The 26,507-nt window shown below is 41.1% G+C and overlaps 1 protein-coding gene across 5 annotated transcripts in view; it reads left to right on the top strand.

Moving 5' to 3' along the window:
• The first annotated feature begins 7,916 nt into the window (after positions 1–7,916).
• Positions 7,917–26,507, top strand: part of NPNT (nephronectin) — a 90,387-nt gene continuing 71,796 nt past the window's right edge. The window contains exons 1-3 of one of the 5 annotated variants that reach the window (XM_047798276.1): positions 7,917–8,236; positions 10,349–10,449; positions 25,786–25,836. In XM_047798276.1, coding sequence (XP_047654232.1) covers positions 8,166–8,236; positions 10,349–10,449; positions 25,786–25,836 — 223 coding nt within the window. In that variant the 5' untranslated portion in view covers positions 7,917–8,165. The remainder of the gene's footprint in view (positions 8,237–10,348; positions 10,450–25,785; positions 25,837–26,507) is intronic. The other 4 variants (XM_047798272.1, XM_047798274.1, XM_047798273.1 and 1 more) reach the window with 4 other exon arrangements.

Genomic DNA, 26,507 nt, shown 5'->3' with positions numbered 1-26,507 from the left:
GAGTTACCACTTATGCAAACTAGAATGGCCATCATGAAAAAGCCTACAAATAATAAATGCTGGAGAGGGTGTGGAAAAAGGAACCCTCTCACACAGTTGGTGGGAATGTAAATTGGTGTAACAACTATGGAAATCAGTATGAAGGTTCCTCAAAAAACTAAAAATAAATCTATATATCCAGCAATCCCACTCCTGGGCATCTACCTGGAGAAAACCATAATTTTAAAAGATACATGTACCCTAGTGTTCACTGCAGCACTGTTTATAATAGCCAAGATATGGAAGCAACCTAAATGTCCATTGACAGAAGAGTGAATAAGAAAGATGTGTACAATGGAATATTAATCAGCCATAAAAAAATAAATAACGGCATTTGCAGCAACAAGGATGGACCTAGAAATTATCATACTAAGTGAAGTTAGACAGTGAAAGGCAAACATCATATGATATGACTTATATGTATAATCTAAGAAAAGGATACAAATGAATTTATTTGCAGAATAGAAACAGACTAATAGACTTTGAAAAACTTATTACCGAAGAGGACAGGATAGGCTTGGGAATTGGAATATTGCCAGTGAGGTATATGGAATGATTGGCCAACAGGGATTTGCTTTATAGCACAGAGAACTCTACCCAATATTCTCTGATAATCTATGTGGATGCGGAAAAATAATTTGAAAGAATGGATGTGTGTACATGTATAACTGAAACACTTTGTTGTACAGCAGAAATTAAAACAACCTTGTAAATCATCTATACTTTAATAAAGCTTTTAAAAAAATAGATTTTAAAAAGAGAGAGAGAGAAGAGCCTTCCAGCTTCTAAGTTAAGTTCCAAGAGACTAACTTGATCCAAGGTTAATACTTGGGAAATCCAGATGAGTTGTTATATAGCACATTCCCTACCTGGACTGGATTCTGTAAATATCATTTATTTTAACAAGTATTTTTACAAGCACTAAAGTTTTGCCTAAAGAGTTGGTTTTCCATGTTGCTTGAGAACAGATCCATGTTTCAGAGACCAAAAAGAGTAACTCAATAATTTATTATGACGGGTGAAAAGCTTAACTAGTATTTCCCCCATGTGACAGTGAGATGCAAGAGGATTTTAGACAACTGAATTTGCTCAAATACTTTGATAAACCTAAGTTGAGACTCAAGATTCCCAGCACAGTATTGTCAGAGATGGATTAGGCATGGAAAAGCTTAAAGCAAGTGTTGATAATTGCCTATTTTGGATATAGAGAAAATCTTAGAGAAGCGTTAAAACCTTCCCAGCAGTAAAACCTTCCTTTGAGTTGAGGAGATAGTATTTGTTGAGCACTTACTACATGTATATACGCTTGACTAGGTACTTTATACAATTTACTTAATCTAATTGAGTGAGTTATATGTTAAGAATTCCCAAAGAAATATACTGACTTACTGTGTGATGAAAATCAATGATGAAGTGAATTTTGGAAAATGATTTTCAAGTACTATTATTTTTCAGTGATATCATAGTGTTAAGCTTTTTTTCTGGAAGTAATTAAATACTAAGTTGACTCATTTCTTTTTTTCTTTTTAGGGCTGTACCTGCGGCATATGTTGGTTCCCAGGCTAGGGGTCAAGTCAGAGCTGCAACTGCCAGCCTGTGCCACAGCCACAGCAACACAGGAAACGAGCTCTGTCTGTGACCCACACCACAGTTCATGGTAATGCTGGGTCCTTAACCCACTGATCAAGACCAGGGATCAAACCCTCATCCTCATGGATAGCAGTTAGGTTCAATACTACTGAGTCACAATGGGAACTCCAAGTTGGCTCCTTTCTTGAGGCTATGATAAAGACAGTGCTAGGAATTCAATTAAAAATTTTCACTTTTGTTCTTGACACATGGAAATATATATTTTTCAAATTCTCTTGCGGTAAAGTTGGAGCCATGTAACTAGGTAGTGGCCAGTATAGTACCACAAATTCCCAGGTGTGATTGCCTGGATTCTCTCTCTCCATGTGGCTACAGGAGAACTCCAGGAAGACAAAACTACTGGATGGAAGGAGCCCAGATCCCTGAATAGCCACTTGCAAAGGATCACTTAGGAGAGCTGTCCAACCTGCATTAAATTTTTGTACTAACGAAAGGAATTTAATTGCTTTAAGCCAAAGATATTGGGGGTAAATGTGTTAAAGAAGCTGATTAGTGTTACCACCCCTGCTTTTGTGATTCTAAAAATTTATTGTCAACATAGATGAATCTTTCTTTCACACATAAAAATATGAATAAAAATTTAAAAATTTGTATCAGATCATTAAGATACAAATTTAAAAGAGCTGAAAGGTAGGAGACTAAACACAACAATTTAATAACTCTTGAGACAGCTTTCTAAATTTGTTGGTCACTGATTCATGTCTATTTCAATTCTTCAAGTACTATTAAAATAGAATTAAAGGCCCATCAAATAGTCTTCCATTGTCTTTACAGAATTATTTGAAGATGGATGAGAATCATTGCCAGTAGAGTTGTTCCTCTATATTTGCAGGGGATTGATTCCAAGACCCCCACGGAGATCAAAATCTACAGATGCTCAAGTTCCTTAAATAAAATGGTGTAGTTCAGTTGGCCCTGCTATATCTGTGGGTCCCCCCACATCTGCAGATTCAACCAACAGTGATCCATTTTCAATTCCATCTATCTCACTGGCATATTGTCCAAGGTCTATGCAAGGGGCATGCCCAGTTATAAAAGGCACTGAACTCAGACTGGTCCAATGCTATGGTTTGCCATCAGGCATAATTGGCTCTCTCTCTTTTTCTAAATGTGGTTTACCAAGCAGAAGCCCATCCATTTTTACCAGCAACATAGCAACATAGTTCGCAAATCACCTTATCAGGTTGCCAGGGGAACAGTGCTAAAAAGTTAACATAAGGTCAAATTCTCATGCAGAAGAGGAAAGGCTTTTGTTAACCCTTTACCTACATAGAGGTTTCTGTCAACTTGATTGTAATGGATTATTTTAATATATTCCTGGATTGTAATGGATTATTTTAATATATTCTTGGATTATTTAAATGATATCACTAATCATTTATTTGGGGCTTTTGCATTGGTATTTATATCTGTATATATGTGTGTATGTTTGTACACATATGAAAAGACTATTTTTCCAGGTTTAGATATCAAAGACTTCTCAGGAATAATTTGTAAGCATCCCTTTTTGGATACTTTAGAAGAATTTAAATAGTATTGGAATTATCCTTTGACGGGATGATAAACTCTGATTGTGGTTAACTATAGCTGCTGTGTGTGGGCTGGAAACCTCCTGAAATTTATGTTATTTTTGTAAAATCATTACCTATGCTTACTTGGAAATTGCAATATATATCCACATAAAGGGAATATCATTGTAAAAAATGAAAATGTTAGTATATTCACTGCTCCTTGTTGCTTTCATAAGATACCTTAAGAAAGAGATGAGCTCAGGCAAGAACTGGTTGTTTTGTAAGCAGAAAGGAAAGGCAATGAGTGCATCTAGAAATTTGGGGCCTCCCGGGGTTGAAAAAGACAACTACTTTTATGTCCTGAATATTAATATAAACATAGGGATCCAAGCCTTGTGGCAAGGATCAGAGTAAGGGTGTTGCTCTTCCAAACAACCCTATTATTTCGGCTAGCCTCAAGGTGGCCTCCATCAAGCTGAAAGAGTAGGGTATGGATACAAGGAAGCAAAGAAAGAAAGCAGGCTTAAAAACCAGGACTAGAAAAGACTTTGGTTATGGTTATCTGCACAAGGAACTGACTGGAAGCAAGTAGATCAGAAACCTATTAGTGTTTTAAGGGAAACTTAAATCCACAGAAACCCTGAGTCTGGCCTGAAAATGTGCTGTCTCTGTTAGGTCCTTAAAGGCAACGCTGAGGAGTTCCCGTCGTGGTGCAGTGGAAACGAATCCGACTAGGAACCACGAGGTTGCAGGTTTGATCCCTAGCCTCACTCAGTTGGTTAAGGATCTGGCATTGCTGTGAGCTGTGGTGTAGGTCCCAGAAGCAGCTCAGATCCCATGTTGCTATGGCTCTGGTGTAGGTCGGCAGCAACAGCTCGGGTTAGACCCCTAGCCTGGGAACCTCCACATGCTGCGGGTGCTACCCTAAAAAGACAAAAACAACAACAACAAGCAACACTGAGGCCTTCAAATTTGTACCAGTAGAAAAAGAACTGTAAATGAAGGCAAGAGTCACTTTTTTGTTTTGTTTTTGTATTTTGTCTTTTTGTTGTTGTTGTTGTTGTTATTGTTGTTGTTGTTGTTGTTGCTATTTCTTGGGCCGCTCCCGCGGCATATGGAGGTTCCCAGGCGAGGGGTTGAATCAGAGCTGTAGCCACCGGCCTACGCCAGAGCCACAGCAACATGCGATCCGAGCCGCGTCTGCAACCTACACCACAGCTCATGGCAACGCCGTATCATTAACCCACTGAGCAAGGGCAGGGACCGAACCCGCAACCTCATGGTTCCTAGTCGGATTCATTAACCACTGCGCCACGACAGGAACTCCAAGAGTCACTTCTGATAGGACTCTGGAGATGAAGGGACAAGAGAGTGACTTGTCACAGGCGGGGGGGGGGGGGGGGGGTGTTGACTGTCTGACCCAGACACTTCCTCTGCTGCCAGAACAGAGCACATCCATAATTCCCGCTTAGCGGGGGGTCAAAATTGCTGTGAATGAGCAACTGTGTGTTCCTTATCCTCTTTTCTTAGTAGGACTTTCTGAAGCAGTAATCCTGTCCCTGTGTCACCACTGCATATGGGATAGGAAGAGCAAGAGCTCGCCCAACAGCTTACATGACATTAAGAGAACTTGATAGAGAAAATACATCTTCTGGCCCTTTTGCTAGAACACCACCCCCACCCCACAGCCTCACTTTATTCCAACTCTGCTCAAATCTCCTCTCCCAGAGGTGACCAAATCACTTCTACCAAAAGTCAGAGCCCATCTCTTTCTACCACCTTATCTTTGCTTTACTCTCTTTACACCTTCATCCTCTCTTCATAGCATCAATTTTCTGGTTCTGCCACTGCCATGGAAACTCTTTCAGGGCACAACCCTGCCTCATTGCTGAAGTCCTAGCACCTAGGTGCCAATCCATTATAGGTTTGTAATAAATACTTGCTGGGGAAAAAAAAAATGACTAAAAAAATTGCAAGTTTCTAATTCCCAGGTGTTGGAAGATGTGTTTGATTGGTTCTATTTTGCTGTTTATCTGCATCATATTGTAACCAGTGACATTATTTGTGTGCTCGGAAATTGGGATTACTACTTGCAAGGTGGTATGAAACCCAAGCAAAACATCGTTTTACCAGAGAGGTACAGATATTGCTAAAAGCATGTTGTTTGGTATGGTTCTTTCTTGTTTGTTTTTAAGACTGAGAGAGTGTGGAGTTTTCTTGCAGCACAGTAGGTTAAGGATCTGGTGCTGTCACTGCAGCAGCTTGGGTCGAGGCCATGGCTTGGGTTCGATCATGCAGGCTTAGCTTTAAAAAGAAAAAAAAAAAGACTGAGAATGAAATATCACTCCCATGGGAACTGCATCTCTTTTGTGAAATGGTTGCCCGGTCATAACTGCAGCACACTAACCAGTTGGAATTCCTTTAGAGCCCTTCTCATCCCATGATTCAACAAAGAATGATATAATTAGCTACAGCTGACTCAAGGGAGAAGCTGAAGTTCATCAGGCAGAATTCAATCTAACCCATTCCAATCTATTTCCAATGGCTGAATTTAAGCTTTGTGCCAGGCACTGTGCTGGGCACAGGGGATATAGTGACAATGGCCCTTGCCCTCTTGTGGGTTGGATTAGTGTCTTGAGGGAAATTGAGAGTTGGTGGGGAGCAATTACAGCTTCGTGCACTGAGTTGCCCTAGGGGAGGCATAGGGCTGTAGAAGCACATATTACAGGAGTCTCATCCACGCAAAAAAATCACAAAGGCTTCCTGCATAAGTGTCAGCTAAGCTTGGACCCATAGTATAAGTGGAGGGTCCATATGAAGAAGGAAGATGAATGGAGTGTTTTCTAGGCCAAAGAAAAAAATATGGGGAAAAAAAATAAAAGAAAGTGGAGCAACATCTTACTGCAGATACTGTCCTATTTTCACTACCACTCACCCTCCTTTCCCTCTATCTCTAGTTTTTAGCCTGTAGGTTAGTCCCTTTCACCCTAATCATCCATTGCTCAATCAGGAACCAATAAACAAAGACAATGGCTAAAGAGCAGCCACTGGAAGCTGGAAGCAAGCCTACATCACACTTACAAAAATTTTTCTGCAGAAAAAATATTTTGACTCCTACATTTTTGGAGTTCATTAGAAAGATCTGAAATGGATGACACCAAGCTGTTTGCCTAAAATAATGTCCCAAGCCTAAACTGGCATGAATATTTCCTGAGATTAAAATAGAAACTTGTTTTGCTAACAGAAAACAACTTGGAAATCAAAGAGTCACTTAAGTTGAAACCATTATTTTTCCTTTTCTTGCAGAAAATTCCTGTGTTTATACACACTAAGAGATCAGGATAGTGAAGTCACTGTCAGAGAACTTTCCATTAAAAATTTAAAATTGGAGAAATCTCAAAAAGATAATAATGATGGGGGAGTCTGTAATGTAACAAACTCTTTCAATAAACATTTATAAGCACCTACTACATGTCAGGCACTGAACAAAGAAACCTGCTCTGGCAGAGTTTGTATCCTAGTAGAAAGAAGACAGGCCAAGTAAGAAGTAAGCAAATTCTATAGGAAACAGATACAAATAAGTGGTTTGGAGAAAAGACAAAGTAGAACAGGCAAGAGACATTAGGAAGGGACAGGCTGCAATTTTAAATACGGTGGTCAAGGTTGGTCTCCTCAAAGCGGTGATCTTTGAGCAAAGACCGAAGTGAGAATGTGAGCCACGCAGATATCTGGGTCCGGGCAGAAGTAACAGTCAGTCAATGGCCTGAGGCAAAGGGCACGCCTGGAGTGTGGGAGAAAAGCACCGAGGCCCTTGATTAGGATTAGGACACATGCGATCGGGTCAAGAGGTATAGGAGGCCTTGGGCAGTCATTCCGGGAAAGGTTTGGGAAGAGAAGTGACTTGATTGGACTGATGTGTTCACGTGCAATTTAGGTTAATCACTGCGTGTTTTCACTTGAACAGAGTCCTTTAGTACAATACGTTTTACTCTACAATAACAGCAATCATTGCTCAAAATGGTTTCTAAATGGTCTCCGCAAGATCAGGCACCACATCACTGCTAAGTAGTAACTGCCCTCCCTGTCGGTCGGGCACGTGCCCCTGGAGAGGTAGCTGTTGCTATCCTTCTAATGTGCTCAGGGGTGAGCCGGCAGAGAGAGAAACAGTCTGCAGTTCGCAGCCAAGCGTTTCCCTCTGTTGGTTACAAAATTAAAAAAAAAAAAAAAAAAACCTGTTTCTGCCAACTCCGCGGGAGAAGCAAACTCCCAGAGTTTGTCTTTGCTAATTTGTCCAAGTCGTGCTTTGGTTTCACTAAATGCAGACACTGTTCAGCTCCAGTCCCACAGACCTCTCTCGCCTTGGACTTCGCCCTCTGGTGAAAGCTACGGCTTGTCCCTGCGGTCACCACCTGTTCGGAAGGAAGCCGCAGAGCATGCACCTTCGCCTGGAGCCCCTTTCCTCTCGGCTCACACTTTCCTGCCGAGCACCCAGCTTTCCCTCTCCCCGGCCAGGCTTGCAATTTTCCTCCCAGCTTGGCGCTCGCCCCGCTTGGCCGGTCCCCAAGGGACACTGCTTTCCCGCAGCGCCCCCGCCCCCGAGCTCCCCGGCGAGGGGCCGAGCGCCCTCACCCTTCACCCCTGGCGGGTAGAGCAGCTAGTCGAGCGCAAGCGCGCCCCCCGCCCCTGCGCCCCTCCCCGCAGGCGGCGCAGCTCCCCCTGCAGCGCCTCCCCTCGCGGGGAGGGAGGCGGAGGGGCCCCGGACGCCGCGCGCAGACTTGCTCCGGCTGCTTGCCGCGCCGCTCTTCGCTGAGATTGGTAGCAGTAGTCGCGGAGGCTGCGGGGGTTCCCGGCGCCCGCAGCTCCTCCCGGGTAGAGCAGGAGGCGAGCGCGCCTCTCCCGCGCCTCCTGTATCCCAATCTGCTCCTCGCGCGCTGCTACGCCGCTGCCCGGGACTCGCCGCTCGACATGGTTTTCCTCCTGGCGCTGGTGATCGGGTCCTCGCTCTACCTGCAGGCAGCCGCGGAGTTCGACGGGAGGTGAGTGGGCCCCCGGGGTTCCTTCTCCCTGCCCCATCCCGTGCTAATTTCACCCCGGCCCTGGGGTCCTCGCTCTCTCTGTTCTCCGTCAAGTTGGGCCCCCGCACACCCTCGGCGGAAGCAGAGCCGTCGAGCCGCCTTTCTACCAGTGGAGTTGCCCCAGGCCTGGAGGGCGCGCCCCCTGCGCGTCTGGGAACCAGCCTAGGTCTTGCGAGCTGCCCACCCCCGGCTTGGGAATGAGGGCAGCAGAAAAAGGGAGGCTCGAGGCCGGCATCTGGGCTCTGAGGGCACTGGTTAGCCGCCCCAGAGGAGGTGACATGCGGGGCATCCCTCGGCCAGGAAACTCCCTGTTAATTTAGAGAGCTTTGCAGTGGGGAAACTTCCAGGTGGTCTGGGCTGTCAGGGCCGCTCACACAAAGAGTAGGGGAAAGGAAGCGACTGGGCTTCCAGGGGGGGACCTGTTTGCCTCCTCACTAGGTTTCCTTGAGGCAGGGCACACACAGTAATTATTGGGGGGGAGTAACGCTGCGTGTGTGTGTATGTGTGTCTGGGTACGCACGCACACACAGCTCCCGAGACCGAGGGCGAGCTTGATTGCAGCGTGCTCTGACAGGTTCCAACAACCTCAGGCTCTGCTCCGCTCCGCTGTCATTCAGCCTGTCCTCCCGCCGCAGCGCGCGGAGCCCTCTCCCCAGCCGCCGCCGGATCTGTGTGTGTGTGTCGGGGGGGGGGGGGGGCGGGGGCGACCCCTGTCACCCCCACCTCGGCGCAATTACAGACCAAAGTCGCTCTGAGCGCGGGTCGCTGCAGCTTGAGCAGAAACCTGGCGGGAGCAGCCAGGAGAGATTTTAGCTTGGGTCACACCGCCATCCAGGCGCCCTCCTACAACGGCCCCCTCCCCCGCGCAGCTTGAAAGACTGCAGCACCTGTTTTACCTTCAATCTTGAATCAGTTCCACGGTGTATTGGGCTTTCTTGTACCTGGAAAGAACAGAGGGGAGCCAGTGGAGCGCTGAAGAGAAAAGGCGCAGCCTCTTGTTTACCACCTGGTCGGAGGAAATGGAAAGTTCGGGGTTATTTGTCCTTTGGGCTTTGGGGGCCAAGAGGGAGATGAAGGAAAGGGGAGTTGAAAGATGAGGAAGCTTAAGAAAACCTGGGTAGCAGTCAGAGGCTGTTTTGTTCTAAGGCAGTCATTTGCCCAATTCGGGCATGTTGTGCGTTTCTTGCACACATTTGCAACCAAAAATACATCACATGATTATGTGTAAGATTTTCATGTAGCCTTAAAAAGATAGCTAAAACAGACAATTAAAATATTGATCCTCTTGGGGGGGGCATTGAAGTGCGAATCTAAACAAGAAAATGATTTACCAAATAAGGTGTCAAAGTGGAATCTGGTGGTAAGCAGTAGTCTGAAATTGAGTGCTTGCTTTAGTCCTTTGCATTTGAGAGTAGGATGACACGAATTGTTGATGCAGGAAAGTTTTAAACCTCAAGGACACTTGAGATGTTAGCTACACTTTAAAAACTTCTTGGTTTTATTTAGACTTATTTCTCAAATACATTTTTTTTTTTAATTCTGGAAAGTTTTTCGGTTGAGGAGTCGTATCCCAAAGAGTTCTGCTTCATTTGATTTTCAGAAACCTCCTATCTTTCTTCTCCTCCCTACATGTACAGAAAGATTTTTTTTTCTGCTTTGACATGTCTTATTTAATACTTTTCAGTTTATGACGATGAAGTCAAAACTGGCTCCCTCCCCCACCCCAGTAACAGGTGTGGGTTTTTGAGGAATCTGTTTTATTTCAAGCTTCAGAAACCATCCTGTGAGTGGCAGCCTTGAGAGTTCTTGGTTTTAGCTGGTGTTATTTCCCTGTAAGAAAGGATCCGCCCCTCCCTTTTTCCTCCTTGTTGTATATGTTTGTCTGATGTTTGAAATTAGATCATCGCAGAACTATTTCCCTGAAGGTGTTTTATCCTTTAATTTCTTCAGGCATTAAGGAGTTCACAGAAACTGTTAGGTGTGATTTACACTTTTTTTCTAAACTAATAACACAGAACATTATCTTTCATTTCAAAAGTGTCTTTATTTCTTTTGAATCTTTTTGTTTGGTAGGTGGCCCAGACACATCGTGTCATCCATTGGCCTGTGTCGTTATGGTGGGAGGATTGACTGCTGCTGGGGCTGGGCCCGCCGGTCCTGGGGACAATGTCAGCGTGAGTACCATCCCTGGGACTCCAGCCTCCTTGGAGGGCGGGCTTTCCACCATCAGTCATGGCTTTACTCTGCAGAGGGCTCATTTCTGAGCAGGGCGTACTAGCATGGTTGTGATTGGGAGTTTTCAGTCCCTGACCCCTTATTCTGCCCCTTTCCCACATGAGCTGTCTGTAGTAAGGTGCCAGTTTTGTTATTTGCAGAGAGCCACCTCGGATGCTCATTTTAGCGCTGGTCCCCAGTATCCCTAGCTCCAGTTTTCCCATCAGGCTTACTCTTTTCTTTGCTCTGGGCTTTGAGATGGGGGTAAGATAGTGAGTCTAGACTATGTTTACATTAAATAGACTCTGAATCTTATAGCACTTATAAAATCCTCACCTTAGCTGTTGTAGAAAGTGGCTGATTTGTCAATCTCTTTTTGAAGTGAGATTGTGTCGACTGTGTTCTAAATGGACCACCCAGTAAAATCCAATAACTCCTCTGAAAAAAAACATTTTTAAGTTCTATAAATAATCAACAGCATGTAATAAGTGCCAGATCAGAAACATGATTTTTACCTTTTCCATGATCACAAACGGATTTTTGTTTTGTTTTGTTTTGTCTTTTTCGAGGGCTGTACCTTAGCATATGGAGGTTCCCAGGCTAGGGTTCTGATCGGAGCTGTAGCTACCGACCTTCACCAGAGCAATGCGGGATCTGAGCCGTGTCTGCAACCTACGCCACAGCTCATGGCACTGCTGGATCCTTAACCCACTGAGCGAGGCCAGGGATGGAACCCGCAACCTCATTGTTCCTAGTCGGATTCGTTAACTGCTGAGCCACGATGGGAACTCCACAAATGGATGTTTTAATGGTAGAAATCAGACCCACATCCCAGAAGTTTGTTCCCAGCCTTTTATCTAAATCTTAAAATTTTATCCCTCTCTAACAAACAAACAAACAAACAAATCCACAAATGATCAAGTAACTTTATGAGGTATCTTTAGAGCACTAGGTTGGCATATCTGGTTAGATGGTGGGAACTGAGTCGGGTTCCATAGAGCTCAGTGTTTTATTGCTGATGAGAAGGGGGGAAAGATAGTTAAGGCTGGAGCTGGAAAGGGAGGAACTTGCTTTAGAAAAGTGTTGGACAGGTGAGGAATCAGGTAAACTTCAGCTCAGAAAGCAAGATGTTCCCTCATTTCTTTTAATTTTTGAGAACTGCCTGTGCTCTCTGTCCTTAACTTTATGAAGGAGGGAGAGTAAGGGTCCCAGTTGACGTCTCTGGTTAGGGATGGAAAGACAAAGGGGACTAATGTTTGTCGCCCTGCTCCCTGCAAGCCACTGGGTGAGACTTTTTGCACAGATGGGTCATTGCTTCTTCATATAAAAGAAGGTGGTGGTAACTCCAGTTTTCGGTAAACAAAAGAACTCGGTAACGCTTCTGTGCCTCCACTGGTTAGTCTATTCCACGTTGTTTTTAAGGGAAGATGGTCAAAGAGAAGAATGGTACCTGGTGGATGTAGTCTTCTGCATTTATGCCACAGAGGCAGAGGTATTGGCACAGCTGGAGGCTGCAGGTGTGGAATTTGAAGAGCAGTCAGATGTTGATAAGCAGGGTGAAGAAAGGATTCTTCTCCTGGTCCATACATACACCTCTCCTAAAGAAAGAATAGATTCTTTGCAGAAAGGGAGAGTGTTTCCTCCTCCTTCAGGGACTTACTGCTTAGCATACTCCCACAGCAAACGCTGCAATGCTTTGGGGGTGTGCACAGCGCCCCCTGCCCCACAAGGCTGCACTGGCAGAGTGCCCTGAGCCCAGGGAAGAGCCCTGAGCCCCTTCCCTGCAGGCAGACTGCCAGATGACTGGCAGCAGCAAGCACAGGAGTATATTTGCACTCTGCCAGATGTGCTAAAAAGAACTGCAAGGAAAAAAACTCCATCTCTGAGAGGTTCGTTGGCTGTGGAGTTCCCCAGAAAGAACCTCTCAGAGCTGTCCTACATCTCTTTACCTTGGAATTAAATTTTCTCGAATACACACCAGCTTGGCAGTTCTGAATTTGAATGAATGTGAAGACCTTGAAAAGGTTCAGTGGCGTTACAAAATTTAAACATCCAAGTGATTTCCTAGCATTTCAGTTTCTGCACAGTAGCCTTTTCCCAGCAGATACAAACACTATTCTATTATCTTCCATACCTTCATTTTGTTTCTAAAAGGTGGTCAAATACAGTGTTTGATAGTATTTCTCTTTTCCTTCTGAGGAAGCTGCAGCATGGCACGAGTTAATTCTTAAAACGGTAAAACATGTGTAAGATGATCCTGCACAGATTATCTTAGATTTATCTGGTGAAAGTTTGAGAGGCAGTGTAATGGAGGGAACGTGAACACCAGAGCTAGACTGCCTGTGTTTAAATTAGTTCCACCTCTTACTAGCTGTGTGACCTTGAGCAGGTCATTCAGTCCCTCTGTGCTTTATTTTCCTCATCTCTAAAATGGACCTGAAATAATACAATACCTCCTAGGACCATAAGGCTTAAATAAGTTATGACTGTAAAGCACTTAAAATTACTCCTGGCACAGAGCAAACACTATACATGTGTTTGGTGAAATTAAAGAAATGTAAAGGAATGCTGCTATTGACACAGTGTTGTGGGATGGGGATGGGACATATCCGTGCTATCAGATTCTTTGTTCTTTAGGCGTAAATGTATTTTTGCATGCATACTGCCAAAAATAAAAAAAAGGTTCAAGTTTCTCTGCGTTGCAATAAAATTAAAATGCTTTTAAACTAAAAAGGGCCAGATGGATCTTTACCATTAATAGTGTAGATGGCAGAGTTGTAAAAACGAGTTCAAAGATGGATGTTTCCTTGTCTGTGTTTTATTTTTACAGAACCTCAGATGGTCCAAATGCTTCTTGCCAATTCAGAGATTCCCCTGTCCTTGTTGTGCCATAAACAGGTAGAGGAAAGTGGGGCGGGAAGTCACTCAAAATGGGAAGGAAGAACAGCACCCAAAAGAAGCTTGTTGGGGACAAATGGAAAACTCCTGATTAATTTTTAAAGAAGGCTTTGGGAAATTAAAACCTTGGTCCCTATGTTTATTCAAGGAAAAGGCCTCGCTACTCTTTAGTAATTACATCCAGCAATGGAGTACCTATAAAAATTCCAAACAGCCTCGGGGAAATGTCGTGTGAAAAATGTTCTTGCCTTTCTGACTGACCCTCAGAAAATCTCGCACTTCTCTCCCATGAGAAGCATTCTCCCTTCCTATCAAAGATGCCCTGATTCTTGTTTTTCTGAATGATTCACTTTGGAATTCTCCTTGAAATCACAGCAAAGGAAAAGGAAACTATTGCCACCTCTATGCAGACCCTTCCAGTTCATTCCTTGGAAGATGCGTCAGTTGGGGGAGGCTGTACACTCATTGTATTATTTGTCAGATCTCACCCCCTGGAGCAGGGGCCCTTTGGCGAGTGTTTGTTCCATCTGGTTGAGCATAGGTGAGATGTTTTGACTCATTATTCACGAGAGTTGAGGAGTTCCCATTGTGGCTCAGAGGTTAAGAACCCAACTCATATGCATGAGGATGTAGGTTCTATCCCTGGTCTTGCTCAGTAGGTTAAGGATCCAGCATGCCCAAGGTTGCGTAGGTTGCAGATGCAGCTTGGATCTGGCATTTTGGAGGCTGGTGCATAGGCTTACAGCTCCAATTCAACCCCTAGCCTGAACTTCCATATGCCCGGATGTGCGGCCATAAAAAGAAAAAAAAATTCATGGGAGTCAAGTATATACTTACACAAAATACTGCGTTGCATTTTCACTTGCTGCCCCCCTTCTCATGGACTTATTGGGAGAGCACAGCTCTCCTGGCAGGGTGCTTGCATTGCTTAGCCTCTCTCCTGACTGAGTCCAGCCAGACTTCCTGTCCTTCCCTCTGGGACTGAGGAAAGAAGGGCCAGAGAGGCCACCCACACTTGCGCAGGAGCTGTCTTCCTGCTCCTGCCACTCAACATTCCCACCCCACTGGGGAAAGCACAGCCTATTCCAGAAATAGGCAGGTTGGGTTTTCATTGGTCTTTCCGAGGTCATACCCTTACCTTCTTTCTATCCTTTGATTCTCTGTTTTATATTCTTGACTCATAGATGGCTACAAGTTAAGGATTCAAAATTTGGTTTTCTAATTAATTGCCTTGGGCTTTGCCTTTATTGACTGCTGATGTGGCTCTTGATTCTAAAGGGGAAATATCTTAATGTGTTCATAACACACTGATGGTTGCCTTTTTACAGCACTCAGAACCTTGGTCACTCAAATTGTCGCAAAATACTTGTTTCTCTTCTCTTTCTGTGGTTATTCTTAATCTTTCCATCGTATTAATGCATATTTCATTTTAATCATTTTAACAGTTTCTCTACCCCTACCAACTGGAGATCTCTGTAATCAAGTTTCTTCAGGGCTTGTATATCTGATTTTAAAAAGCTGTGTATACCATGGAAACAGTTCTTAAAGCACTAGACAACTTGGGACAACTAGGCTGAGCCCTGACTTTTGTATCTGATTAGCTGTGTAACATTTTCTCAGCTGAAATTTTCTTAGTTTACAAGTGAATTTCTAATGTGCCTTGCAGCTCTAAACTCTGTCTGAGAACTTCCTTAATATTGAAAAGTGTGTAGGACCTAGGCTTTGCATCTGTGTGCTTGTCTTTCTGCTTACTTGGAGATTTGGTTCTATACGTGGCCATGACAATGGCGTTTCTGTTGAAAGCACTTTGTAGTGGTAAAGAAAAACTCAAAATACAACTAGTCCTAGGTCTCAACAAAGCTATTCAGTTTCTGAGTTCTTTGTCATTGAGCAATTTGTCATTTTTGAAAGAAATTATATGAATGAGGATCATTTTGTATCACTTTTCCTAAGGACCAGGCAAACACAGGTGTTTTGTTATGTTTCTTTGGAGATTTTGGTAAGATGTAAAACCTACACCTAGAGTTTGACTTGGCTTTATTAGTTCTAAACCTCATTTCCTCCTACATCCTCCCTGAGGTTAGTAAAGGCTACAGCTGCGCAATTGTTATGTAAAGTGGAAATTCTGGATTCCTATCAGCACTAGTTGCACAGGTTAGTGCAACTTAAGGACCGAGAAATGGTAATTCATTCTGAATCTGTTTTGGAGTTGTCAAATAATTTTACTCGGATAATGTATATTACTGACTAATGATCGTGGACCACTAGGAAAAATGATGAGCAAATTGTTGAATTAATTCTTTCTGTATTTCAAGTGAAAAGGTTATTAGTTTAAGCAAAGAATTTTGATTTAGTAAGTGAAATATTTAAACTTCATCTTTCATTCCCTATTCATATCTGAGTTTAGGAATCAGTCTCAGAAAAGGAACACACTTTATGAATTTTTGCTACCTATACTGGTCATTGCTTTCCTGTCCTTAGTCACAAAATTATATAAATTATTATAGATTCTTTGATTATTTAGGTTTTAAATACTTTAAAAGAGTCAAGACTAAATAAGAAATATTGGAAGTGGCTTTGAAGCCCACACATGGTGTTCCCCTGCAAAACTGGTTATGCCTTGTGAATGCCTTTCCTTTAGTAGTAACTTCCACTGAACGTGAATCAGCATTTATAGATAAAGGAGATTTTTATACCCATACAAATCATACACACTCTGCAGTGACTGGGAATCTCAAGGCAGGTAGTGCCGCTCAGAGCAGGATTGAAGGTTGCCAGCAGATCCTGAGCCAGATTAATGGAGCTGAACACTTTGCGGTCTTGATGTTTAGCTTCCTCCTTTGATGTTGTGGTGAGATGGCAAAATCTCACGTTTTATTTTTTGGAGGTAAGAATAAATGCAAGGCAGTGGACAGTCTTACAGCTACCTTCAGCGCTACACCGGAATCTCCAAATCATGGGGAAGTGGTTTTTGCTTAAGATTATTCAACACCACTTTCCATGAAAAGGGTGTTTAAGAACAGCATGTACTTTGCCTAACTTCGAGTGGTTCTGGAATGCAGATTCCAAACGAAAATGAGTGTTGAAGAAGTTTGACCTTTTCCCACAGGTAGACGTAGAGGATGTGTCGTCTTGAAAGTTGTTTCAGAGAAATTACCTTATTCCTTCATTCTTTCCCCCCCCCCGTCAGCAGTGGTTTTTATATCATATTGAGATCTGCTCATTTCCGAAGAGCTCATAAATTAATTTGGCCAGATCTTAACCTTTATGGACTGGAGTGTTTAGTGTTTCTCAACCTGGAAAGTCAGGCCGAGAAAAAAAAAGCCCTTTAAAGGCTGAAAGTTTAGCTACTCCGCGTGCCCTCAAATCCCTCCCTGCACTGGGAAATACTGCCGAAGAGCCCAGACGCCCTGCGCATGCGCCTACACCTGGCCTCGGGCTCTTCTGCCAGAAACGACAGCTTGTTGCTTGGAAACTTTCTGTTAAGCTTTGGGATTTGTACGTGTGCTTACCCCTTTCCCCCCTATGGCAGTGGTAATGGTGGTTTCATCTGTAGAATTCAGATTATATACATTTTGAGTCCATCGAATCAACAGCATGCTTTTAAAGTGACAATCTAGTAAGGTTGAGTGGTTCCCTGCAGTTTTCTTCAGTGAGTAATGGAAGATATTCTTCCTAGGGGCTGGGAACTTCCTGGGGGGGGGATGGGGGGGGTAGGGGGGTGGGAGGGGGTGGGGGGGTAGGGGGGTGGGAGGGGGTGGGGGGGTTGGGGGGGGTAGGGGGGGTGGGAGGGGGTGGGGGGGGTTGGGGGGGGTAGGGGGGGTGGGAGGGGAGCGGAGCGGAGGTGAGGGGACGGAGAGGAGGGTTCTGAGGGTCTAACCCTCATTATTGCCCTTCCCCCACCACATAACAGATACTTTTGCCCCTTTCCCACTGATTCTGTGCAGTTTAAAATTTTGTTCCCAACAATCTGCTAAAAATATTTATTTTTTTATAAGAGAAAATGCATTCATGTTCTCAAATACCCCTCCCGTAGAACGATAAGTATTATTGGGTTTTTGTATACCTTTCAGAAATATTTTACATACGTATGGGCAAATTCTTATATATCTCTACCCCACCTCTTTTATGCAAATGAAAGCTGCTAGGTACACCACTTTTACCTTTTCTTTCTTAGAAATACATCTTTTTTTCCCTTCTTTATTTTTTTTATTTTTATTTTTGTCTTTGTGTCTTTTCTAGGGCTGCTCCCACGGCATATGGAGGTTCCCAGGCTAGGGGTCTAATCCGAGCTGTAGCCCCCGGCCTACGCCAGAGCCGCGGCAACTCGGGATCTGAGTGGCGTCTGCAACCTACATCACAGCTCACTGTGATGTTGGGTCCTTAACCCACTGAGCAAGGCCAGGGATCGAACCTGCAACCTCATGGTTCCTAGTCGGATTCATTAACCACCGCACCATGATGGGAACTCCAGAAATACATCCTGAAAGCCTTTCTTTTTTTTTTTAGTCATCAGCACATGAAGAGCCTGCTCATTTTGTATGGATATGTAGTGTTCCACTGCGTGGCTATTCCATAATTTATTAACCAGTTTCTTATTGAGGCACATTTACGTTGATTCTAATACAAACAATTCCAAAATAAGCAACCTTGAACATACATTGAAAAAATATTGCTTTGCGTGTGTTATAGTATTTCTATAAGATAGCTTTTATATGTAGTCAAATGACATGTACGGTTATAATTTTGACCAGTTGGCCAGTGATTTCTTGCTTGGTGGTAAGTAGATAAAGGAAAGACTGGATCGCAATCCTGACTTAAGCCTCTGGTGATCCCATATCCAGAATCTGATCTGTTGCTTGATTCTAGGATGCTCTGATCTGTACTCTTTTCCCCCAGAACCCCTCTGACAAGTCAAGGAAGGTCCCTCTGCCCTGATTTTTAATCTCTATTCTTGGGCCAGAGTGAATTGGTTGGGAATATGGGGTGAGGTTTGTCTATTTGCCAGGACCTCCACCTGGCTTCCTGCCTATCAGTTGTCTGCTTTTTAAGGATGTGAGTCATTTTTAATTGTAAGAAAGACTCACACATTCCTTTAGAAACTGCTTAATTCATTGACCTTTATTATCTTTGTAGTTCAGCCATCACTTTTATAGCTAGATGTATAGTGCTTGCTTTTTCACTAACCCAAAACCTGTGAAGAAGGAGTGTGTAACATTGTGGTATCTGAATAAAGTTTTTTGGGACACCTGTTATGACATAAGTATTTTCAGGAAATATTAAACTGTTGTACCAAAATACTTTGAAAAAAGCGACTTTAAAAATGTAGGGGCATATCATTTCCATTAATTATTCTAATCCTTATTCCAAGTATATCTTAAGTTGTCTTATTTTTAAAAAGGAAGAAATGCATGCATAAATTAAAAATGAAAAGACCCAGACTGGGAGACAGAGAAGGCAGTGAAGGTTAATCTTTCTAAGTTACTTGTTTTCCTAGTTTCAACCCCCAACAAGCAACTACTGTTTCCTATTGAACTTTGCAGGGATTTCTAGTCATTTCCAAAATTTTCCTTGATGGCATAAAATAAGAATGAGTCTATATCTTCTTTTTTCATATAATATTACATTTTGGACGCCAGTCCTTATCAATTCATGTAAACCTGACTCATTCTTTTAAATGTGGGTGTTTCATATTTCTTTTAAAAATGCATGTAATATAATTTAATTAATTTTAGAATTAATTAAAAATCCTTTATGTACACTTAGGTGATTTTCAATTTTTTTTTTTTACAAAATATTCTGTAGTGACTGTCTTTACATATTTATCATCACTGTTATATACATTCAGCTGTGGGAGAGTTGTAGAGTCATCCTGTTTTCATGTAAGTGCAATTATTGAAGACCTTTCATTTTATTTTTATAAATTTTCTTATATAAAATATGTAACTTAAAGGAGATTAAGTCATGGATAATTAGAATGGAAGCCTTCCATTCAGTCACTTTCTATTTTTGATTCCTTAGAAGATACCTTAAAAGACAAATAGAATGGATTTATTCCTATGTTTTTATATCCTACTTTGTTTGGGAAAGGATGTGAAGTGGCTTCTAGGAATGAATGCAGTAAACTAGGAAAATAGAGTTAACAAAGGTTAGAGGAACAAAAAAGATGGAATAGAAGTAGGATGTTGGGAGAGTTAATAAATGCAGATATATAAGCCACAGGATATAAATTATGTTTTATAATTTGGCTCTTAGTCTCTGGTAGCCAAAGGTAAAAGAGAACTTTTTATTGCTCATATTATTCATGTTTGTTAGGGAGAAAGGCAAACCCCGTTATTTGGGGGCAATTATGGCTTTTCCCACCTAGAGTTCTGAAAGAAGCCTTTGATGTGGTCTTCAGAGAGTGGGAGTGAATGATGGAGTAGAAGAGGCTATAGCAACATTTTTATCATGATACCAGTGGTGGTTTTGTAAAGCTGTTCCATAGAAGATCCTCCAACCTAAGATGAGGCCCTTACTGTAGAAGTGCAGTACATGGAAGGCTATTCAATATGCAGCTTAAAAAGCATTATATGTACTTAGCTTTCTGATGGCTCAGCACAATGGCCCAGAATCTCTGGCAGTGGTGGGTGAACTGTTTAGGGCCTTGGATGGGCAATTCCGGGTTAGACAGGACCGTTTCAACATCAGATCTCTAACAATGTCAGATTAGCTGTAATACTGATTAAAAGCTAGTCCATATGTTTTTTTTTTTTTAAGCCTATGTATTTTAAAGCTCATTCAGCAGTTGATGGAGTTGATACCCAAGGCATTGAGAATAGAGTATAGATAGGTATCTCCTAGGATCCCGTATAAGGAGGCTCTGCAAAGAAATCAGGGGGAGAATTTTTTTTGTATCAGTTTTGTATGAAATATTACTATTATAATATTATTATTATTATTATTATTATCTGCTTTTTAGGGCTGCTCCCATGGCATATGGAGGTTCCCAGGCTAGGGGTCCAATCGGAGCTACAGCTGCTGGCCTACACCACAGCCACAGCAACACTCAATCTGAGCCACGTCTGTGACCTACACCACAGCTCACGGCAATGCTGGATCCTTAACCCACTGAGCAGGGGCAGGGATCAAACCCACAACATCACGGTTCCTAGTCAGATTCATTTCTGCTGAGCCATGACAGGAACTCCTGAAGTATTATTTTTGTATTCTTTGAATATTAGTATATAAAGTCATTACCAGTTTGTAAGTACTCATTTCCATGCAAATTATGACTAAGGGTAAGAGGTGAGCCACACACATTGCTCCCAACATCATTTATCTTAATTTCACTGTTATGTGGAATAAAGGCCCAGTGAACCCAAGAACAACAAAATCTTTGACCAATGCTCATTTCTCCAAAGCTCCTGATTGTTATAGGTGTGAGAAGGAGCCAAAAAGATCCTTAGGTTTTTTTTTTTGTCTTTTTTTTTTTGCTATTTCTTGGGCCGCTCCCGAGGCACATGGAGGTTCCCAGGCTAGGGGTTGAATCGGAACTATAGCCACTGGCCTATGCCAGAGCCACAGCAACGCCCTCTGAGCAAGGCCAGGGACTGAGCCCGCAACCTCGTGGTTCCTAGTCGGATTCGTTAACCACTGCCCCACGACGGGAACTCCAAGATCCTTAGTTTTTATCCTAGTTCACCTGGATCTCTTGGAGGGATGCTTTAAATAAGCCACTTAGATGCTTAAATAGACTCAAAGCAGGTCTCCTGTCGCCACACAGACACAGACTTCTTTTCACTGGGGCATGAGGAAAGGCTAATTCTCATGCACTCCTGAAAATCCAGTGGCAATGGAACCAGAAACCCTGAGGCACATATACCCAAGGAAAATCTCTCTCTCTCAAAAAAAAAGAGGGGACACCAATCCAGTGCTCCCTCTCCTTGGGAGAAACAGAGAAAGGGGCCTGGAATGCCTTTTCTTGGAGATCAGCCCCAATCAAGAATCTAACCCGTCCAGGAACTGTCACCCTATATCAACCTGGAAGGGAGCTGGAGAGTTTACATTGCCAGGGCCAAGATCTCCCATTTATTTATGGAAATAAATAAATGATCAGTTCTCAAAGACAATGGACTGTAGCCAAGGTAATTTGGCATGAAAAAAATTTCAAAGTAATATCAGTCACTGGAGAAAAATACCGTGGTGTACACCTAATGTGATTGACATTGCATCCCTGGGACTCTACCAGAGAGAATTGGTTGCAGAATGTATACTTAAAGATTGGTTTGTTACAAGGTATAGAGTTCAGTTAAGTAATATCAAATATAAAGAAATTATATTTGTGCATTTAAAACTATTTAGTGAATTTTAATGTACTAAAGCTTCATTTTAAGTTTTCCAGTTTCATCACTTCATCACTGATAATGCCTAATTGAGGTAATTATGGTCATAATATAATTACTAATAAAATTCCTAATAAAGGCAGCATAAAGGAGTACATTACAGCCTAGAACTGTTAAAGTGTTGTAAACTAGTGACAGATATCCATGTGCTCATTACATATTTTTTCATAGATTCTCTCAAGAATTTTAGCTTTAACTTAGCCTGATGAAACACTGTTAAGTCAACTTAACTCTGATAGAAGGAAAAAAGCGATGAAGAATCAAATTGGGTTTCTTAGCTTTAAAATGTAGTAGTTGATTTTGTAGAAGGAGCAATTTTCTTCCTAATTATATTTAATTAGAAGCCCTCTTTTCTGCCCTATATTAACCAAAGGCTGAAGGCAGCCGTGGTAGGTGCTGGATACCAGGGGGGGAGCCAACTTGAGACCAAGGGTTTCCTGTAGGTGATTTGCATGAGGATAATCTAGAACCAACTGAATTTTAAAACTGAACCCTTCATTTGGTCAGTATGTCTTTAACAGACTTGTAGGTTAATGATAAAAATTCTCCAAAATTGGCATTGTTTTCCAATTATAATATCATCAGATTACAAGGTTAAGGTTGTCTTTTGTAAGTATTATTGACTTATTCTGAAGTTGTAGGAACTATGTCATCATAGTTTAAATTTGCACTAATGTTCGCAAAAGAAGAAACTTTTGAACATTTCTGGGTTTATGCTTAATTTGCCAGAAATAATGTTGTTTTTCAAAAATCTTTAGCCTTGTTTTTATAGATCAGAGTTTTCAAACTCAGTTTCTATGAAGAAATCCCTAAATGGTCAAAGGTGTGTGTTGCTAAATTTACAGAAACTACTTCTTGGATAGACTTTACGAATATAAGCTTCCTGCCACTCAAAATATTTTTCTAAAGCCTTAGCACCTCCTGTTTTATTTCAGTGGTAAGACTTTGTAGCCACTTGGCAATTATCTGCTAAGTGTTTTCATGCAAACAAATGGCAAGTAATAGAAAAGCACAAATTGCAGCTCATGCCTAATTGTATTTTTTTAATGTACATGAGTGTTTAGATTTGATCCTATATAACTTACTATGGTCATAGTTTCTACTGGATAAATTGTCCAAAGTTCATCTGATTACATAATATTTCATGGTGTTTCACATTGTTAATAATGTGGTTTCAAATTCTTTGTCCCTTGGATTGAGTTTTAAAATCACTGATGAATTAAAAGGTTCATTGCATCTTGGTGTCTATGTATAGCCAAAAATTAAGATATTCCCCTATAGTTTATTTCCCAATTAAGGCAGAATAGTTTTTTTCAACAATTAAACTGGGGGAGAAAATGTAGAATTATGAAGAAATGACTTGTAGATTTGCTACATGTTCTGCTCTCTAATCTTGTGTTGAGGTCTGATGAATTCTTTAATACCGATAAAGTATTGGACTAAAAGTTGGGATTATCCAAATTCTTGCTCCATATTCTTACTCGTGGGATCTGTTATACTGGATGTTGGTGTTATAAACATGCAGAGTTGAAGAGTGATCTTTGAATCGAGTTCATCAGGCTAATATTAACTTTTATTGGCAATGAGAAATACGTGAACTTTAGGGTAGGAATATGGAGAGAGTCTTAGACTTACTACTTGTTCTAGCTGGTGCTTAGGGTTGGAAGGTAGAAGTACAGTGACAGAGAAGATCATTACCTTTAATCTGTGTACCTGGCATTCATCACCTGGAAGAAGGTGCGTGTATCATCCTTAAGAGGCTGTGTGACAATACACCAGAAGGTAGAGATACCTTTGGGTAATAAGGAGGCTCAGTTCTTAGGGGGTTTCTTATCCCTCTTTTCCTTAATGCTGTCCAAAGCCCAGGATTGACTCCAAATCTGTAATCTGTGTTTAGCAGGCAAGAAAAAGTCATCTCTGAATAGTTTAGTTTCTCTGGCTTCTATCAGTCACAGTTTTATAAAGTCATCAGAGTGCTTATGATCTTGAATCATGCCTAATAACCACTGAGACCCTCAGTAAAGTGCAGTATGTCACTGGGAGCCCTCAAGTGAACTGATCCAGTGGTCTGGTGCAGGTTGCAGGAGAAGGGTCTATAGTTGTGAACTCTCACTGGGTGGCTCGGCTGGCAAGCTTGCATGTGTCAACCACTGGGGCTCTTTGACAATGGCTGTAGAGAAACAGATTATCAGCAGAGAATGGGACAGATTTTTCTATTGTATGTGCTGCTAAGGAATCCTATTTTAGTGTTTTTCACAGTGGGCTTATACCACAAAAAGTACATAGAGGGCACTTATTTTTGGCAACTTTCACAAAAATTGTGGTAATGGTTGCCTATGAAAATTTCCTCATGGATCAATAGAGAATAGATTCCAGAAACTTCCCGGAAATAATCCATTTGAGGTTTAACATTGCTTTGATTTAAAATGCAGTTTTGTATAGTTTTAAAATGCAAATTTTAGAATATGGGACATTGGCTAAAATTTCATGCTAGAAAGTCTTATTTAATGGATATACACACTGATACCATAAAACTTGCTGAATCTGTGTCAAGACTGATTTATGGAGAAATGTGATCCAACTCTAAGATGTGAGACCAAAATAAACTATACAGAACTGTTTGGTTGCTTGGTACTAATTTAACTAGTTAGAAACTAATGATGTTTGCTATTCTTTATTGACTTGTTTTACCTTTGTTTAATTTAGTATTTTTTTCTTGATAAATTAGATGATTCAAAATTGGCACTTAAGAAGTATTAAAGAAACGGTATCCTTTTATATTTTCCCCTTCTTTTGCATATCCATAGTCATAAACAATTTTCCTTAATATGTGATCCAGAATATAATTTGGAACTTATGCTTCGATTTATTTTCACCTTTTGGCTTACTGTTACTGATATATTTCATTATTTTATTATAAGAAATGTATCAACCTCAAGATATGGTGAGTTCTTTTAAAGTTAACAACAACAATAAGAACAAAACATTCATTTGTTATAAGCTTAAGTGATAGCAGCAGAAAACCTCTAACAAGCAAATGTAACGTGTGCCTTTAAAAGTACAGAGCAATCATTCTGGATTGATAGTTAAATTGTTACTTTAACTGAATCAAATTGGACTTAATAATTTTTTTCTTCTGTTAATACCCCAAAGAAGGCTCCATTCACCTAATTTTAAATTATACAAATAAATACACAAATGGAGAGTTAGAGTGGATATTTTATGCTTTAAAAAAGGAAAGGCATTAATCCAAAAGAGAAATAATAAAATCATTTCTTCCCTTCCCTTAGGATCTCTAGGCTGGTTGAACACTGACCATTACTAGTAGTGTTTCCAGTTTCTTCCATTTACTTTCATTAAACTGGGTTATCTATCTATCTTCAAGTGAAATGGCTGAGCTTTCACACTAACTCTTGTTGCTACTGACAACCAAAGCAGCCATGCAAGAAGAAAATGCTGTGGAAGGAAAGAAAAAAAAAAAAAAACCCCACAAAACTTTAATATTTCCTCCCCAAAGTTGAAGAAAAAAGGGAACACACAGTATGTAAGAAACAGGTGAGTAAAGCTATATCAATTTAAAAACTATCAGCCTTGGTTACTAACTGATTAAAAGTTTTAATTTTTTTCAGATATTTTGTCTAACACTCATTTAAATAAAAGGATACTGTCTCTTGGAACCCAAAATTAATATTCTGAAAATGAAAAATTGGATTGGAAGGTACAAGTGTCACAAAAGGTCTGAAATATTTTGATTTAGAATTTGAACTATGAAAGAATAGCACAACTTCAATTATAGGTTAATATTTTTCTTGCAAAATGTTTTTTAATGACAAAACGGTGACTAAAATATTACTATTTTAAACATGTCCTAGATTTTTTTTTTGTTTCAGAAAAGCACTGAAAGTTGCAAATGTGTAAGTCTCCGGGAATGTAACAAGTTGATAAATACCCAAGTCCAGCCTCCTTACAGAGAAAAAGATCTGGAATTTCTTTTTTTGGACATTTGTTTTGCAGCTTTCTACGTCTTAAGGCAGAGAATAGCCAGGATCAGGTGCCAGCTCAAAGGTTAGATGAACATATTTTTTGAAATAATTTTGGCTAATCTATGACTTGAAAGGATACTTCTAAATAATAACTTCACAGAGTTATTAATAAAACTTACACTAGTTGTGTTTTTGAGTTGCTTTGTGGGGAACTTTATTCCTTAGAGATGTGTTTATTCTGTTCGTAATTTTATTTCCGTTATTACATTAAACTTTTCCCTTTCAATTGATAATTCCTTTCTCCTGTTTTATGAATCTAATAAATTGACCTCCATTCTAACCTAAAGGACAGTTTATATTTTTAATACTTAAAGAAGCAAATTAAACAAAAAAGTCTACCAAATGAATTTACTAACACCATTCTATCATTAACCCGAGGGAACTGTATCTCATATTCATTATTTCTCCATGGGAAAAATCAGGTAAGAAATCTTTTTATTGTATAAAGTATGTAAGATGTTATAATAGTACCTCTGAATATTCATGATATTGTGTTGGTATGTAAAGTGTTTCTTATTTTAAATATTTTTGTGCGTGAACAGTGTCACCTGACAAACCTCCCTTTTGATACTTCAGTGGAAAATTTTGGTGAAATATGTGAAATTCTATTTAACGGAATTGTTGCCACGAAGACAACGTGCTTTAAACTGATAGATGAATAATACTATCATGTAGCATGGAAAATGGTTTTAA

The sequence above is a fragment of the Phacochoerus africanus genome, chromosome 10 (assembly GCF_016906955.1).
Source record: "Phacochoerus africanus isolate WHEZ1 chromosome 10, ROS_Pafr_v1, whole genome shotgun sequence".
Classification (NCBI taxonomy): domain Eukaryota; kingdom Metazoa; phylum Chordata; class Mammalia; order Artiodactyla; family Suidae; genus Phacochoerus; species Phacochoerus africanus.
The sequence above is the reverse complement of the archived record's forward strand: the minus strand, read 5'-3'. Positions and strand labels throughout refer to the sequence as shown.